Source organism: Apostichopus japonicus, chromosome 2 (assembly GCF_037975245.1).
Source record: "Apostichopus japonicus isolate 1M-3 chromosome 2, ASM3797524v1, whole genome shotgun sequence".
Taxonomy (NCBI): Eukaryota; Metazoa; Echinodermata; class Holothuroidea; order Aspidochirotida; family Stichopodidae; genus Apostichopus; species Apostichopus japonicus.
The window spans coordinates 28528842-28548031 of record NC_092562.1 but is presented as its reverse complement, the minus strand read 5'-3'; the positions used below and the strand labels follow the sequence as shown (position 1 = coordinate 28548031).

The following is a 19190-nucleotide window of genomic DNA, read 5'->3' as shown; positions in this document are numbered from 1 at the left end:
TAGCCTAGCCTATATGACTTATTATAAGGCTAGTGCGAATCACACGTACGTCGACTGGATATGGGCATCGTATGGATATGGGAAGGAACAAAGACAGGAACAAAGACTGATGATTCTTTGGTACTTGCTTTAGAACGTAAGGAAAGTCCTTATGCAACAAATAACACCGGTCCTCATTCCTCAGGCTAAAAATAATTCGAAATGCCCCAAAGCTGACAAAGGCCAACTTTACGGCCAAGTAGTTATTGTAACTAAGCAGATATTGTTAAATATGTCAAAGATGTAATTTCAAACCAAAGATAAGGTTCCTGTAAGTCAGTTTATAGAAAACGTTAGAAATTCCATCACTGGTAACCCTAGCCTTTTGCGGTGAAATGATCTTGTACGGTCTTTTCACACGCGTACGTACACGGCCTAGATGTTTCCAGTGTTATATCAATTCACGTACGAACACTATGGTAAATAACCTCTGTTGCCATAGGAGCACAATTAGAATGGCGCTATTTACCTTTCCTTTTTGAGGATATCTGCCAGTATAGCGGCACGCCTACTTTATGTTAATTACCCACAACCATCCTGGAAAAAAAATCACGCGTACGGGACAACCGTCGTACTTATCTGTGCAACCGATGTGAATGCTCCGCATTCGACATCTGTAGTTGTTTACAACTTTCCGATTTCTGACCCTGTGTCGCTAATAGACTCGACCAACAGTTGATTGGTTCGGAAAAGTGAATACGCCCACTGCCGAGTTGATATCATTAATATTCAGTACCATGACAGCTTTTTCTCGTCAGGTAGTGGGTAATTGACGTGAGGTCACAAGGTGATATCGTAGAAATCTTACGCAGAAATGGCATTTCTAGAGGTGAACGTCGGCGGACGTAGGTATTACGAAGTGCTAAGTACACAAGTAATACACGTCCGTGTCGCGGGCAACCGTCGTACGTGTACGAACTAAATATGCCCTTTAAATAATCACAAGTTACTTTTATTCCCCATATGTAATAATGGTTGATTCCAATATTTCTTTTCAAAAGTTCGAGCCAATGACGTAGTTTGCACAAGGAAGTAATATATCATACATACATCTCTACGGCAGTCAAAGCACGTACTAGGCTACTGCACATCGATAGGCACCGTCCAAACACGAAACTATTTGCATATCTTCCAGGATTTGAATTCCTTGAGAAGTTGTCCTAAAATAACACACCAACCTACCAACTACTGAGCTATTGGTAGGGTGACACGAAAGCCAGGAAGTACCAGCACACAAGTTCTCTCTTCACTACTCACTGTGCAGATCGCGTAGTAAACGATGGCAGAACAACACTACCAACAACACACGTATCACCACCTTACAGTTACATAGGGTGCAAATCAGGAACTCCTCAGCCTTATCAATACCTTTATTGTGAACGAAATGGCTAGCATTGTACGTGGAAGTAGAAGTCCTGTGTTGTTAACTGCGACGTTAACAGTGTTTCTGTTATTTCTGTTACAATTCGGTCCTGCATTTGGTAAGTCAATTGGATCCACTTAAATGCCACTATGCAGCTGTCACTGTGTCCACCGTACATAAGTTAAAGCGGTAATGGGACTGCCTGGCATTGGTAAACTACCAAACCTATACTAACCTTAGCCTAACGCTATTTAAAAGACCTAGCCTGTAGGTCTCCTGCCAATGCTGTAATTACGCTGGGCCTACTACTGCTGTAATAAATAAGTTTGTTGCTGTCATTTTCAATGTCTTGCTATTACCATAAGCCTACAAGTGTTATTATTATATTTTTTAACAGGCATAGGACAACATCCTATAGGTGGTTTGAAAGGCCATAGGATCAACAACTTTGTATTTCAAAGCTTGCAGACAGGTACTAGCATGGTGGGCTCATAACTGAATACACTTATAGGAAGTGTCTGGTGGACGATTTGGATACATTGTCCTCATAGTTCTTATTTTTCTCTTTCTAACCATGTGAAAATTGTCCCCATTTGACTTTTACTTCTTGTTGAAATCTGGTTTTTAAATTCACCAGTTTCTCACCAAAGGCACCGTTTGTTCTACAGTACGCATAAATTTGGTGAAATGACATTGTGCAGACAAATAACCACTCCCATTTCCGCGGCAATCTTGCGTGTACACGCACCGGGTGAATTACTATTAAATATTAGGTACTGTACATATAGCGAACGTACGCACAGCTGCCTACCATGCCCAGTTGGTATGTACTGTACATGCATGGTGTTGCACATATCACACTCTCACACTCAAACCACAGTTTATACACCTTTCTTCGAAATCGTTGAAATAAAATTACAGACCAACTTTACAGTATAAAACGAAGCTAGAAAGTATTTGGAACATCGAAAGATGAAACTTGGCGGAATCCATGTCAGAGCAGAAAGTAGTTACCCAAAAGCTAGGTTTTTCAGAATTGTCCGATTGAAAACGTTAGAGTAGCCTGTATGTGAACATTTTTAGCACTGGAGCTGGACAACGCGATGTATAATGTATGGAGCCTGGGTTATGTTGCAACATGTAATTTGTGAAGATGACATCACATGCTCTACTGTTCAAAGTATATTTGAAATATTTCCATCCTAAACAATTCAAAGATCGTTTCTCTGTCAAACGCAACATTATAGCTTCCTCATATTTTGAAACAGTATGTTTGGAAAATTATTTATCGTCTTTTAAGGTAACTTCCAAAGGCTACCAGACAATTCTTTGAAGAATTTGATCAACGATGTCTATCAAAATAATATCCAAATCACTCAAACTGAAGGCCATATAGATGCATTTTTGGTTTGATGAATCCTAACCTTTGTGGTCATGCGGGCGGATGAGTGTGTGTGTGTGTGACGCCTTGCTTGTAACCCGACATTTTAAGAAGGGAAGCTTTATTTGGTGTTTAGGATTACCACATTGAGTAGAAGAAGCCTAGTGTTATCTGGGGATGTCAAAGGTCATTTGGGGTCACCAGGGGTCAAATTGTGAAAACTTTGTAAACAAGATCTCTAAATAAGGAGAGCGTGGAGCAATCTCATATTTGATGTAAAGAAGTACCACATTGGATTGAAAATCCCAGATTGTTTTTTTTTTTTATGTCATATGTCATTTTGAGTCACCAGGGGTCAAATTTTGAACATTGTAAACACCATACCTCAGGAAGGGAATCTTGGACCAATCTCATATTTAGTATAGAACTTGTGAAACATTAAGTGCAAGATGCCATTGCTTTTTGTGTCTACTGGTCAAAGGTCATTTGGTGTCACCATCTGAGACAAAATTGTGAAGATCTTGAAAACACAATATTTCAGAAATCTCATATTTAGTATTTATTTATTTGATTGTGTGCAAAAAGGTGTACTGTTTGAATATACAGCGTTGCTTTAGAAACAATCGATATCACTGAATCATCTGTATTATATATTTGCTTATTGAAGTTTTCTGTCGTATTGTGCTTGAACGGCATTCATAACTATGCTGTGCTCATATATTAAGTACTCAACCAATTAAAATAAAATATAAACAGTCGATATCACGACGGCTTGCTTAATATGCGCATTTCAACCCCTGCAAAGTAGAGTATATATGCAGGTAGACTACTAACAATAGTAAGCATTGTGAAAAATGTTTACAAGTGTCAGAATACCAATACACTTAAGGTAGCCAAACATCTCCTAAATTATTTCTTAATGCATTTCATATGTGCTATCAGTCATAATTCGCAAAATAATCAACAACAAAAAACAAGGAGTTTTGAGACAAGCTTGTTGTTTTTGCCGCTAGGATTTATCTTGGAAATATTTTCACTCAGCACCACCTGCGAGTTGATATATCTGCTCTTCCAAGTGTGGATTTTCATTGCATGAAAGTTCCCTTTGATTTAGGCAGTGTAACAGAGTTATAGCGATATTTGTTGTGTACCATTCTGCTGCTAAAAAGACAAGGTATATTATTTGGCAAATATACTAATTAGCACTAATCGATTGAGTAGTGGTTCAAGGTAGCAGTGTGGTACTGTATAGGCTTACGAGTTGCACACACCTACAGCAGCAATTGCATCTACATGCCTAGTAATTGATGAGCTGTTAGGTAACAGAAGCTAAGCTATCTTCGTAGGCATTTTTTCAGATGTTTTATTTTTAAGTGTTTGAGACACTACAATAGGCCTAGCTGCTTATTTATGATTCTGCGACATGTTTTACTTTGTTCAACACTTACTTGTGGTGGAATAAGTTCAAATTTCATACTGCACAGAAACATAATTTATGAGTGTGCAGCTACATAGCACCATGTACCTGCCCAAGTGCCTCCTTTGTTTACAGAAAATAATTGATGTTTTACATCTGTACTATGGAGACTTAAACAGCAATCATCATAGTGCGGAGTGAATCTTGCATTTTTGCGAGTATACTTTTAGCCACGGTCCCCAAATAGCGAATTACTTTGATCTGTATTTTGATACAAGAAAAGTGTCCATCTCGGTTATCAGCTGCCAATGTGAATACTGTTTGTCAATTATCAATGATTTATACTGGACTACTTTGAAGTATTTTGATCATCCTGGCTATATGCTACAGCTTGGTGTGCTAAATTCATGTAAAGGAAGCCTTGCAAATCGCCGAGTCTGGACTGGTGGATTTATCTGCCGCTATAATGAGCACAGCCACAAGCAAATAATGAGTCACACTTGGGTGCACATTGTCCCCAAACTACCCTCCATGCTATGCAGTCACATTCACAGCAGTCAAAGCATTTACTATACAATAGCAAGTTGAACAAAAGAGCACTCTTAATTAAAATTTCAATGGTATCCAAACGTTCCGCAAAGATAGTACGCCGTATTTTATCCTTTTGCAAAGGCAAAACATCTATGAAAATAAGTAAGGAAATGTGAAATAATATTGCAGGAATCTAGCTAATGTTCTTGTTTGCCCAGTCGGCCAAGTGGGTACAATAAATTTTGTTTGCAAGGCAAAGTTTCCTGAATTGTTAAGATAAAAAATCTAAAAACACTAAAACCAAAATACTTTTGTATGCTGCACTTTAGCGTGAACCAGAGTCCAACATATAGCAGGCTCTGGCATAATCCTTCGTGTGAACAAAAAAATAATTGACTGTAGAGCAATTTTCGCACTCCGGCAGATCTTTAAACCAGCTAGTAACCTACATGAGCGAGAACAAATTACATTAAGGCCTAGATGCTATGCTCGCCGAAAGTCCAGCCTTATGGAGGAATAAGTGCAGCGCTTCTTCTGATTGCATGGTCGCGTAACAACAAAAAAAGTTAATGGGAGCACCGGAGCAGTCTAGGCTTTAAACCTTTTGTTTTTTTGTTCAACTTGTAATGCAAGTATAGCTTGCACTAAAATTCTCACCAAATACTGTCACTTACATGTTGCAGCCTAACAACACACTAAGTCAATGGGGAAATCAAGCCTTTAACCAATTGTTTTATTCGCTGAAATTATGTCGCAGTTAGCTGGCACCTAAATTAAATCCGTTTTGAGGGATGTTACAGTTATGCAGAGATCAACGTTTCAGTTGATGGTCTTTGCAGTTAGCATACATGTGTGGCGTAGCTTTTATTGTTTTGCTTGACTTTTGGTAAGTATGTCAATGTGGGTTTTTGGGGCACATATTTTTAATGCAACATTGGATAATTTACTTCTTCAATCATAGTTGCGTACCACTTTCGAACTTTCGAGTAGCTGAAGGTCACGATCAATGATAAATGATCAAGAAATTTTATTTGTGAGGTGTGATAACATAGAACGTTTGCAAGAATTATATAAAGTATTGAATCTCGAACATTTGAAGTCGCAAATTTAGTGCATGAGGCAATTTGCAACATATACCACAGCTCTATTGATTGTCAAAACCGCCAAAGTTACATGTAATCCGCTTATTTGGCCATGTTTGCATGTTTGCAAAGGTGTGCATTCAGCCCTGAGACATGCATGTGCATAATGAGCAAGTGGTGAAAGATTTTTGCTTGCCAGGACATGGTGGTTAGATTTGCGCAGCTTCCCTAAGATTATTCTTGTAGCATCATCGAAACCACACTGCAGTTTGCTGTCTGGTTCATATGTGTAGTTCCTCAGAAATGTAATGATCTAAAAATATTTATTGTTCTGTGACTACTCAAAATTGTTCGGTCGATAATTGGTTAGATAATCGGCATCAGGCCGATGATCAGACAATCGGTAAATAATCGGCATCTGCAAATCCCATTGAGCTACTGTTTATGCGAAACCGTTATTACGTTCCACATAAAGGATTGTATTTTTCTGAGCTTTTGATTCACCATAACCACAACGGGAGAAGAATGTAGATCATTCGATTAAATGCTATTAAAAGCCTGGGAAGGTGCTTTAAATCACCCTGTAACGGTAAATTGCAGATCCCTCAAGTGAGATTGTTCTAATACTGTTCGATATAGTATCCAGTTTTGGCAGTTAACACCTTACAGTATACCCACTCTAAGCTTAGGGGAATGACATTATTCTTTTTGTTTTTTTGCACTTGACTTATTGCATCTAACAAAAACCTTCTGTTGTCCATGTTTAACGAATGATAAGAAAGATTTATTGTCTTGAGTAAATATAAACCAAAACATTATACTTTTTAACCATTTTGGCCGTTTCACCGTATGTGAAAACTGGGAAGTGAAATGATAACATTAGACTGCTCATTGTGGGTTCTACCTACATTAGGCTAGTCTGGCTAGAGAACAGTGTAGCCTTGTAACTCTTCAGTTTGCAAATGCACCCAAGATTTTACAAATGCAATAAAATGATCAAATCAAGGAGCTAAATACTGTACTACTAAAAAATCCATAAAATTGTTTGGCGACAGTCCTCGATAGTTCTTCTGCATTACAGTATTTTGTGATGAGGCAAACACTTCCGCATATTTTTTTGCAAAAAAACCCAAAGCAACTTGTTGTTTGTTGTCTATAGATATAAATGACATTGATGGAAATATTTTGTGTATGGCCGAGATGTTTGCTGATGACACCAAACTGTATTCTGAGGTCTCTTACAAAAGTTATCCTGAAAAAATTCAAATGATTTGGATAAGGGTTTTTCGTTGGCGGTGGACTCAGGGATGGCAAGTGCTTTTTTAATATTGATAAATGCAAGGCGATGCATATTGGTAATAGTAACCAAGAGTACTGTATACTTACACTATTAATGATAAGGAGACTTTGCAGGATTTCTTTGTTGAAAGAGACCTAAGTATCTATATTGACTTTATCTCTGCAAGCTTCTAAACATTGTCTCGAAGCTGCTAAAAGAGGAAGGGTTTTAGGTATGATCAAGAGGAACTTCAGCTTTCTGAAAGAGGACATAGTTGTTAGGCTTTATAAGCAGTGGGTTAGGCCTCATCTGGAGTATGCTGTGCACACTTGGAACCCATATCTTGCACGTACAGTACTCGAGAAGGTCCAGAGGAGGGCTTCCAGGATGATTAGTTCCTTAAAGAGTGTTCCTTATAGTCTGTTACAGCTGTTGACTCTCACCACACTGGAACTTAGGAGGATACATGATGACTTGATTCAGGTTTTCAAGATTGTGAATGGTTTTGATAATTTGTCCTTCACTGACTTCATGCTTGCAAATTAGTTGTACCAGAGGTCATTGTCTCAAGCTCCAGAAGTCACAAAGTTGTACTTGCTAGTAGTGTCAACATGGGTTTAAGAATGCATTGGACAAACACTTTAAACCAGTGTAATTGGGTCTGAGTGTTTGTGTCTTCAGTTTTTTCTCTCCTATAGGGTCCTTGATTGGGACTTGAGTGTCCCTCCCGATCCTTTTTCTTCTACTAAACTAACTTTTTTTCGTAGCCACATGTACCATTTGTGCTAAAATAATCCCTTGGTGTAACTGAACTCCTTAACTGCAACCAACTAAAGTAAGTCTGATTTCCAGTGACACGCGACGATGTCAAGAGGACTTTAGTGTGTGATTTCTCCCACAAAATAAATGGAGAAACGGTGTTGACTTACTACATGTGAAATCGTTTCAGAAACAACGTTCGATCAGAAGGGTTCCCTCGCAGATGTTAATCATTGGAAACTTGAAGTGCAATGTTTGAGATCATTTTATTTTTCAATATCAGATTACAAAATTATGAATATTTTATTTCCTTACGGTCTACTGTACTTTTCATTATATTTACGTTGGAGTTGCAATACAAATAATGGTTATCATACCAGTTGTAAAAGCTGGCCCTAACTTTTTTTTTCATTTCTTAGCCAATGGCTATAACTACTGTACTTCCCCTTCAGTTGTCTGTACAGCACTGCCATGTACTGGGTTGTGGCGAGATTGCAATATTGCGAATCATGGATGTATACGCACAGCGCCCCATTTATGTATTACAGTGTTCTTCATTTGGTCCATTAATCTTTAGTGTGATCGAATTTTTAAGTCGTTAATTTACATCTTTGATTGTATAGGCCTAGAAGTTGTTAATCATGCATAACACCAAATCATGCATTAAAGGCCAGTTTCATGAAACGATGAAATAATCGGTAATTGGCATTGACCCGATTGTCACATGAACTAAGTGGTAATCGGTAATGAGTGATTATCATATAATTGGTCGAACAAATTACAGTACAGCAGTACTACTCAATGTACAATTTAGCAGAATTTGACCACAAAATGTCTACTGTGTCAAGTTATTTCATACCCAGAAATACTGTATGTATATTGTCGATGAAGTATCTGTAAGTATACATCCATTGACTCTGGATGATGTTTTCTATGCTCTGAGCCTCTATAAGCTCAGACAGGTCAGGTCCTAGAGAGTCGTGGTATCATGTTGAGGCAATTTTGGTTATTTTTAGGGAGTAAGAATTCCAAATGACAAAATACATGCAAAACTGGGAGGGAGGATGCTCAAAGTTGGAAAAAAAATAATTGGTTTTTGTCCAAGTGAATGTTCCGAATTTTCTTTTTGCAATTTAAAATTGATTGGACCATCACACATCCATTAATTTTACTACCCTAGTATGACATGCGCCAGGTGTTGATGAGCATCTAATATTGCACTTTCAGAAAAATAATGTAATGTCAAAATCAATCTTACAGTTGATCGCTTTTTTAGTGTATGTAATAACAGACACTTATTTTGTAGCTTCACAACTACAGTACATGGTTGTACTGACAGTGGTGTGCAGTACATTCATGTAAGTTGTAATCCATAAGCCCTTGCGGGATTTCTCCCACAATTGTGGTCACTTAAGCAACTGCTGATTATTAGATTAAATTCTAAGAATAATGACATATCATTGATACAAACTAACTGCTGAGCTCATTATCTCAGCACTGTTAATTATCATTCTGTGAGGCCTGCAAATCAGTGTCTTTGTCAAACCATTATCACTTAAATTATTTTCTATTCCTGTTACCAGGTCAGCCTGATCCTCCCTATGTTGCTGTGGTAAGGACTCCCGTGGCAACCGAAACCAATCCAACTATCATTGAAGTATACACAGGTGATTCCCAAACAGCCAGTGTAACATTTGATAAAGCAGTGCTTGACAGAGATGTTCTAGCAAGTGAACAACGTTATAGATTTACGGAAAATATTCCTAGAGTACCAAATGAAGCAATGACAAACATCAGCAGTGAACCTGTTACTCTTACCCTACCTACTACCATGGTGACAGCTGCAAGGACTGGTATCTACACCATCACTGTAACAGAAGGTGAAAGCCCAGCTGTTGCATGGAGGGTCTTAGTGACCAATGAAGCAGGTGTGTGAGGGTATATGTGAAGTAGTTCTAACATACAACTGCTTGGATATGGGACAACAGGAAGGCCATAACATTTTTTGCATTCTACACAACATTTATTACTCTTGCTTTGCTGTAAATTTGTTGGCAGACAGAATGAATTTGTCATAAATATTCTTTAAGGCAAACACACCAATTGGTGTTTAATCAGTACATACTGGACATGTAGTCATAAATGGCTGCAATAAATGCTTCAATGTTGGTTAACTGACAAAGGATGCACAAGATTAGCAGATTCAGAAATTTCCATCCCTAAAATATTGGGAAATCCGGGATAATTGTGGAAAAGTGGGCAAATTGCAGCTGTAACAAGAAGATCAATATAAATGTGACAGACAATTTTGGATTTCGCCTCTGTCATATTATAGAACCCAATGGACCACAATGGACTATAATGGACCACAATGGCATTAACATTAATATGCAATTATTTCTTGAAAAAAATGCATTTTGTTCTACTGGAGATGAGCATTTAAAATCGGGACATCATGAGGTTGCAACAGGCCAGTGTTTGTATGACTATGATATGTAGATATAGTTCACGCTGTACAGTTTGGTGGTTATCATGATGGGTTGCCAATTTCATGGTCAACAAACCAGTATGTTCGAAAATTAACTGGAACTGTGCCAGAAGCTGGATAAAATTATCAATCATAGATGGCTGGACCATCAAAAAGAAATCATGATATTGCATGAAAGACTACTGTACATAAGATCACAAAATTTCTTTTGCAGTAATTCCAAAATTTTGGAAGGAGTTTCCAACTTTGTATGATTTCCAGAATGTTTTTTGAAAAAGCTCTTTCAAGCTGTGTTGGTTCTGAGATGATGCGATTTATGCTGTGTGAATTAGAAAAACCGTACCTGCAGTTCTGCAAATTTGTAAGAAATATGCAATGTAATGTAGGAATGGGTACTGCCATGCCCCCTTATTTCTAAGCCGGGAACTTATAAATAAGACATGGGCTCATTTCTCTGCAAAAATAATTTCTTGGTGACCGGGCAAGTTATCGATTTATAAATTTGCACGTGCAAATTTCAACTTTGTACGTAAGACTCTTACAAGAATATCAAGGAACACTTTTTGGTTTTGATGATAATCGTAACCTTTGTAATCGTGATTGTGTGTTTGTGTGTATGTGACATCTAAACTTGTAAACAGCATATATATCTCAAGATGGGTAACCTAGAGCTGCAGTTATCACATGTGGCACATGGCTTCCCCATAATTAGTACAAGAATCCTATTGTTTGGTGGAGGTCAATGGTCATTTGGAGTCAGCAGAGGGCAACATTTGAAAATATCAAATATTGTTGCAGCTCCTGAACCTGAACATCAAAGGAGTTCTTGTGTGCATGGAAGGATAGCCTTATGTATTGTGAAGGTTTTACACATTTGGAGTGCTTCGTCAGAGTTCATTTAAGGTTACAATATCCAGTTAGAAACTTGATTGGATCTCATATTTTTCTATGTGGCTTCCTTATGAGAACAAGAACACAATGTTTTGGGTGGAGGTTAAAGGTCTTTGGGGTTAGCATGTAGGATAAAATATGAAAATCTTGAAAAAAAGATACAGTATACAGTATCTCCAAACCTGTACATCAAAAGTCATCTATGCATGGTAGGACAGCCGCATGTAATGTTAAGATTTAAACAATTTGGTATAGATCAGAGTTCATTTAAGGTCAAAAGGGGTTAAAACTTCACAAACTTGAAACGTCCATAATTGATACTTAACATACTTGATACTATGATATTCCAGATAGGACACTTGATTGGCTCTCATAGTTTGCTTGTAGCTTCCCTATAATGAGTACAACAACCATATTTTGTTGGTCAAAGGTCATTTGGGGTCATCAAAGGTCACAATCTGTAAAGCCCATAATCACAAAAGGTCAGTTTGGGTAGATGTCAAGGTCATTTTGGGTTGATGCCAAAGGTCATTTTGGGTCAGCAGAAGTCGTATATCAGGTTAACTATTAATGCAAATACAGCTCTTTGAGTGTGCAAAATAATTACCAGCAACAAATAATGTCCCTCTCTCTATCTTTCATCATTGTGGGATTCCCAGTCACCAAACCATATGGGTGCACTGACTCTGTTTAGATTTATACTTTTATCAGTAATCATATGTTATCATATATAATATATATTAACTTCAGCCAGGATTATTAGCTTGCAAAATGCTCTTGCTGCATAAGTAATGTAGTTAAAGGCAAGTAACTGCTGTGAGGGGTTCCTCCTCTGTTTTATTTTTGTTGTTGTCAAAAGTAGTTATTGTGGTTGTCAATAACATGCTTATTAAACACATCAAAGGTAAAAGGGTGGTTTTGAACAGTTATCAGATCAGTATATAAGAAGCCACATAGTTTATGGAGCTAAATATTGGGTTATGTTGTTACAGGTACAGTATATCATCATTCTGAACGAGTTGTATGATCCAGTATGAGGGCCAGCTGGGAACTTTTGCGATAGTCCCTAAACATTGGTTCACAGTTCACACCAAGATTAGCATGCATGTGAAACATTCCATATCGTTTTGTCCCTTCTACACTTTATGGAGAACTTATGTTGGATTAGCTAATTTTGCACGCACATGAACCTAGCCTGGATTGTCCTTCCTTTGGTTACAGTTCTATGGCTGAGTGCTGCCCAATGGACCCCATGTTTTGACCTTCTGATGGATCAACCATTTCTAGAACAATCTGTGGGATCAACTTTGAAGTTTGTAGTGGTTATTGTATGTCATTTGTCAATTCATTTAGATCTTGGTAACAGCTCAATGGCTGGAGATAATACTGAATTGCTGGTTTTAGGTACAGTACTGTATGACCAAAGTTCTCAAAAATTTAAAAAAGAACCTTTTGAAGTGAATTTTTTTGTTCTTGGTGCATTTAGCTTTAAAACAGATAATTCATGCTTGCCTGACATTATTTTCTGAATGTATAGCCCTAAACATGCCAGCTTTGTAGCTTTATGGCAGTGACAAGTTAAAAGTGTCCAAAATTGGGAACTTATTACAATGACAATTTTTCAGAGAAATATTCATGTGCAAAAGTTTACAGAGTGCGGTAACATCTGAATCACTTTGGTTTCAGAGCTAATTTAGTATGTGAATACATTGTGTGTGTAATGTAAACAGTGAGGATTCAGCAATGTACGGTGTGGTCACCTGGCAATGCCTTGGTAAAATGACCATGAAACTGCTGTTTGAAATTTTGTCGCTCATGTAGAAATTCTGTCCCTTGTAACCAAATTCCATCCCTCACAAAAATTCACATTCCCCCTCCCCTTTTTGACCCTTTCTTTTATGTAATTTGTAGGTGTTAAGTATACCTATTTAATATGTTGATACTTCGGAGAGTTTCAAAATTATCACAGAAATGTTTTATCTTTAAATGTTAAATCTTTAAAATAAACTTAAATGTCACAAAATATGAGGGATAATTTTTTCCTAATTTATCTATTGGGTCATTTTAATCAAATTCTGTCCCTCGGGCACAAACGTTTTAATTTCTGACATAAATTAGCATTTTTGTCTACATCAACACAAGTTTGCAATGTTCTTTCTTAAATTCATAAGCTTCAATTAGCTATTAAACTAAAAGTGAATGTTTCCCACTGAATTAACATAAAATTCAAGTTTCTGGTTGACCAGTTTTGGCTCTCACCCTTTTATGATCTCAAGGCAGATTTATGTATGATGTACATGACAAAGCACAGCAAAATAATATAAAACAAATGTGTATTAACAACATACTGTGTGCTGGTATCACTACCTTACAGCCTAAATTTCTCCTCAGCAACTATTGAAGCTATGGAGTATTCCACTGGTGCTTCAATGGGAGATTCGGTTACTGTCATGGTTGAAACAGAAATTAATGTGGCAGACCTTCGTTGGAGGAGAGATGGTGCATTACGTCCAGTAGGCCCGACAGGCAATATATGTATCGAACAGACATCTTGTGGTGATGCTAGTGCTTCGAACTCTGTTGTCTTTGAGTGCCAGGAAAATGGACGTTACAGTAACCAAGTCCATGCTCTTATAAATGTGATTGTCAGAGGTGTGTATTTCTTTGATTTTCACATCTTATATGTATACTGCTAATGTAGTTTTCTTCATTTCAGTACTTAACATGAAATGATATATTTCACAGTTCGGCAATTCCGTAAAGTCTGACGTACATTTCGGACAGTCTGTTGATCCATATCTCAATGGCAATATATAGGAGATAAGTTTTCATTTGGGTTTTATGGAACATCTAACTTGTACTATTCTTGTATGGAGTTTCATTCCTTGTCCATCCAAATAAACTACAAAAAAACTCAAAAAACCTCCCTGTGATGGACGTACCCAGAGAAAGTGACTTTTTCAGATCGTATTTTTCTTTTGAAAATTTCTGTGAATTGGTATGGGATACAATTAAAAACTACTATACATGTTACGAAGAAGACTCTTAACTACACATGTATCAGTAAACAAGCAGTTGAAACCATTATCACTTCCCTGCAATATATCCAAAAATTCCTCTGTGACAGACGTACAATTTTTTGTGACGGACGTACACGTGTGAAATTATATAGTTAATGTACGTCCGTCACAAACGAAAGTGCTACTTGGTACTGTATCCCTAAAATTTTAATTTGTGACAGAGCTTCACCCAGAGTTTCCATTGTTGACAGATGTACACAATAATGCAGCATTTACTTGTGGCTAATGGAACAACTTAGGTAAAAGTAATAGTGAAAAGAAGGTTTACCCTCTCACAAAATTTCTATTCCATTGGAAATCTATATTTCACTTTAAGTTGTATGCAAATCATCAATGGTAAGCTCATTTAAAATTTTGTGTGCATCATTTCAAACAATACAGACGTTAGACCCCTAGGGTGTTGAAGTTCTCAAGTGGGTCAGAATGATGGGTCTTTATTAACATTGAGATGGTATGAGCACCAAACTTTTTTTCTTTCACTTTTCTTCACACCCTGTTTATTTACTTGATATTTTTTTTATTAGAATACATGTACTGCAAGCTTCTGTATGGATGATATAACAGCAAAAAGTCAGCAAATTTAAGCAAACAACAAATTCAGAATTTCAGATGTGTGATACATTGTGTTGTATTGCTTCAGAAGCTCTTAGGCACATGTGTTCACATTGGATCCCCTGTTCTTAGTCCTGTGTTGACAATTTAACTGCAAATATGTTTCCAAAATCTCTTATAGTGTTCACACTTGAACTCATGCTCCAGCTCTGATTTCCCACTCTGAGTCAATCAAGAGGAAGTTACTATATTTGTATGGTGACTCTCACAAAAGTGCGAATGCACAAAGTGTATGGCAAATTTCTAATAAAGATGAGTGTCACTAACTTCTGCATGCAATGTATATAGATTCAAGATTGAGGTGAAAGTGGGAGAAAGAAGTCAGTGTTATAACACTGTTATAACAAGTGAAGTCAGTGTTATAACCAGGGTGTGCACACTACAAATAGCTATTCTATAGCAGTATTGCTGAATATCTATGAGAGCATTTACTGGCAATAGTTCTTAAATATCTCATGTCAAGATACAGAGATACAACGGCCCACCCTTGGTTAGTTTGGCAACTATGAAACATGTATAAAGGTAATACACATAAACACTGTGAAGTTAAGGAAGAACCATCTGGTAACTCTGTCCACCAACATAAAACTATGAGCACATGTGGTTCAAAATTAACTTTTCTTCCACATAATGATACCTGAAACCCAACACAAAAGGTAATGAACCTAAAGCAAATTTATGTAGCTCAAATTACATCAAAACAATAACATGCATACTACAGCAGTAACAAAATACTAACAATTGCAGTAACAGTTCTTGATGACTCTCAGACAATCTTCCTTTCAAAACTGATTTATTATTTACTCAAAACTAGTTGAACACAGTGTAATATATGTTGGATATCGAAAGGAAACCTCATGGTCAGAGGGAAGAATAAATGGCAGAACTACAAGAAACAATGTTGTACACAAACAAATAGTTTGTAGCTAATAGTTCCATATATGTCCATGGTTAATTTGCCTAATAGTGCGTGGAACAGGCATGGTGTTATGTAGTTCCTTTGCCTTGATCTCGGGTCACCTTGGTCCCCCGAGTGTTCACAGATGAAAGTGTAATATCAATGTAGACAATAGCATACTATACATGTGGTTCAATACCATGCCATTTCTTTGATATCTTGCCAAGTGCTAACCAATAACACAAATATATGCTAGTTGATACTGAATCTTGCAATGTTTGCATACAACTATATTTATGCTAATGAAGCAACCACAAAACTACCTAATATCTGTGTTAATGACTAAATGGGTTTGATTATTAAATTCAGAGGTAAACATGTTATAATACATTGTTTATCTAAACAAAAATAATGTGACGGACGTACGTGTGACGGACGTACGAAAATACGTACGTCTGTCACAGCATTTTCTGAAAAATTAAAATCCTAGGGATTAAAGGCACATTATGTAGTTATTGAGTGTTCAAAATGTGCATTGAATTGCAGATGTCTTGAAATCTGGGTACTTTCTTCTGTATGAAATTTTAAAAAAATGTGATTTTTCTGTGACGGACGTACACATGACAATTTACATTTGTAAAAAAAGTTATTCTCAGAAAACTGAAAATCCCTGCAACTTTATCTGTTTGTCAACTGAATCTATATATATATCACTTCAGCAAATCTAAGAATATTTATTCCTCTGAAGATACACAGGCAAAAATAGGCATTTTGTTTTTGGGTAAATTTTGTGAAGCAAATTTGAGATTTTTTTCGGTTGACTAATACACACCTTAATCTTCCTGAAAACAATGTGTTCTGTGAAAATTAGCTAAATGTTATGAAACTTCATAGTTTTAGCTTTCATTTGGTACCCTACATGTAATGATTCAACGTTTTTTAAGTTTTGGTAAAAAGGTTTACTAGTTTATGGAACCGCCCAGAAGTTAAAAATAGTTATTCACTTTATATGACCTTGTTGTTACTTTGATGAGAGCTTAATAAACTCTATACCAACTGCATTCTGTGGAAGGACAGTCTTTGACGGAATTAACACACGGAAACAGAAAAAGCTCTCAGATGAACATGTATATCAGATCAGTGGTAGTTTTGACTGAAGAAAGGAAGTTTGGCTCAAGATATATAAATGGCAAGTCTTCAGCATTGTTATAAATGCAGGATCCTCCGTCCGGGTGCAATGTTTTAGCCAGCAATTTGCTCGCGTCCATCAGATATAAAAAATTTTCTTTGAGAAACAAACCCCAAGCACACACACTCACAACTAGGCCTAGATGCAAAACATAACTTAAACACATTTTGGAATGAACATCTTTCTTTTTTTCTTCCCCCCCCCCCAAAAAAAAAAAATCCTCTAAAGAACCAAACTTTCTTCCAATCCTACAGATGATCGAATTTGTTTGAAAACAAAATTAATCCAAAAAATTCCTCTAGAGGACCAAAAGTTGTGATAACATAGATCTCTCTACTGTAGGCTAGCTCCAACCTGATAAATTTCCAAGGCCTAAAAAATGCAAAAAAAAAACAGATGATTGATAATTTAACTGCACATTGATTGATATTGCACAGTATCGACAGAAGTTAGAAAACATGCACATTTTTTAAGTAGGGTGGGTCTACATATATTTATATACCAGGTATACCTGGTATTTCATTCATGACCAATAGGTTAATGGTATTGAAATCAGTCATAAACTAAGAACTCTAGAATATTGCCACTGCTAGTACTGTTTAACATCTGTACCTGACCAGCTCCCCGTAGTCCGAAACTGTAAACATTCTTGCTGTACAATCTTAGCCCTTGCACCTGTTGCCTGTACTTTGTGTGTACAAACATATATAAATGAAGATCATCACCATAGATGAATCATAGCACATACCAAGAGAGCTAACCGGACAAAAGATCAATGAAGGGACAAACAGATAAATTCCCCAGTCATGTTGTGATACCAACACTTTGCTACGACTGATACTTGAAAACTTAAGAATAGTTCCTTTTCAGCACCTGGCTTGTCAAATGCTCTAAACATTTATTTTGGGCAGAAACTGATTCTGCTCAATATTCATACCTGTCAATTGTTACTAGTTAGTTGCATCTTCTACAATATGAATACCGACTCTACGCACAACCATCGTTGTAAATTTGTTATCTTTACCTGGTGTGGTCTTTTTTATATGGATTCTGCGCATTACTATCCGAATTCTTACGTTGAAAGTCCCATACTCATTATATGCTGCTGATGTAGTTGGCCTGGGCCCTGCAGTGACTGTACTGTACATTTGCACTGTTACTGTTTAGGCAGGGTATACGTTTGTGTGCTAGTACCACACACAGTACAGTGCTTTTATTGTTTTATAGTCAAGGTACACATTTATGTGCTACTGTAGTACTATACACAGTACAGTGCTGTTACTGTTTAGGCAGGGTACACATTTGTATGCTACTACTATACACAGTACAGTGCAAAATTTACTGTTTAGACATGGTACAGATTTGTATGCTAGTACCACACACAGTACAGTGCTTTTATTGTTTTATAGTCAAGGTACACATTTATGTGCTACTGTAGTACTATACACAGTACAGTGCTGTTACTGTTTAGGCAGGGTACACATTTGTGTGCTAGTACCACACACAGTACAGTGCTGTTATTGTTTTATAGTCAAGTACACATTTGTGTGCTACTGTAGTACTATACACAATACAGTGCTGATAGCATTCAGTAGATCATGTAGGCCCATCTTTCTTGTGGTTGGTTTGAGACAAGGTGAAAAGGGATCGAGAAATGAATATAAGGCCTAAGAAATTCCAATATGTGGTTCTCTTATTATACCCTTAAATATAGTGAATTACATATAGTATGATGGTAACGTTAAAGGGGGGAATGACAATCCAGTTGCTGGATGAGTGTTGGGTAAACGTTTGAATTTATGATACTTTTAATAGGGTCTAGCTTGAAATGAAAGAAATGGAAACAACACTGATTGTTTGGACTTTATTTTCATTTTTATCAAATCTTTAAATTAGCTTCTGCCAAAAAAAAAATATTAGCAGGAAAACCGTTGTCATAGGTTAGGCTAGTGTCCATATGGTTCATGATAGTGTTCGATAGTACAGTTAATGCTGGAAGTAGCGGTTCTGCAAAATTCCAGTGTACCTGGTAATACCAGGTATTCGTCAGCTGGTGTATCTGTTTTTGCTTTATAATGTATATATATACCGACACACCCTATTGCTACTGTAAGTACCACTCAATTATTCTGCAAAAACTTCTCATTCATTGCAATTATACTGAGATATTTTTCACTCTTC

At 36.9% G+C, this 19190-nt stretch overlaps 1 protein-coding gene across 5 annotated transcripts in view; it reads left to right on the top strand.

The window, feature by feature from the left end:
* The first annotated feature begins 1063 nt into the window (after positions 1-1063).
* The window catches only part of LOC139954685 (receptor-type tyrosine-protein phosphatase mu-like), a 67831-nt gene continuing 49704 nt past the window's right edge, over positions 1064-19190 (top strand). For 3 of the 5 annotated variants that reach the window (XM_071954615.1, XM_071954612.1, XM_071954607.1), the window contains exons 1-3: positions 1067-1520; positions 9435-9779; positions 13622-13882. In XM_071954615.1, the coding sequence (XP_071810716.1) occupies positions 1424-1520; positions 9435-9779; positions 13622-13882 (703 nt within the window). In that variant the 5' untranslated portion in view covers positions 1067-1423. Of the gene's footprint in view, positions 1521-9434; positions 9780-13621; positions 13883-19190 lie in introns of all 5 variants that reach the window. The other 2 variants (XM_071954627.1, XM_071954621.1) reach the window with 2 other exon arrangements.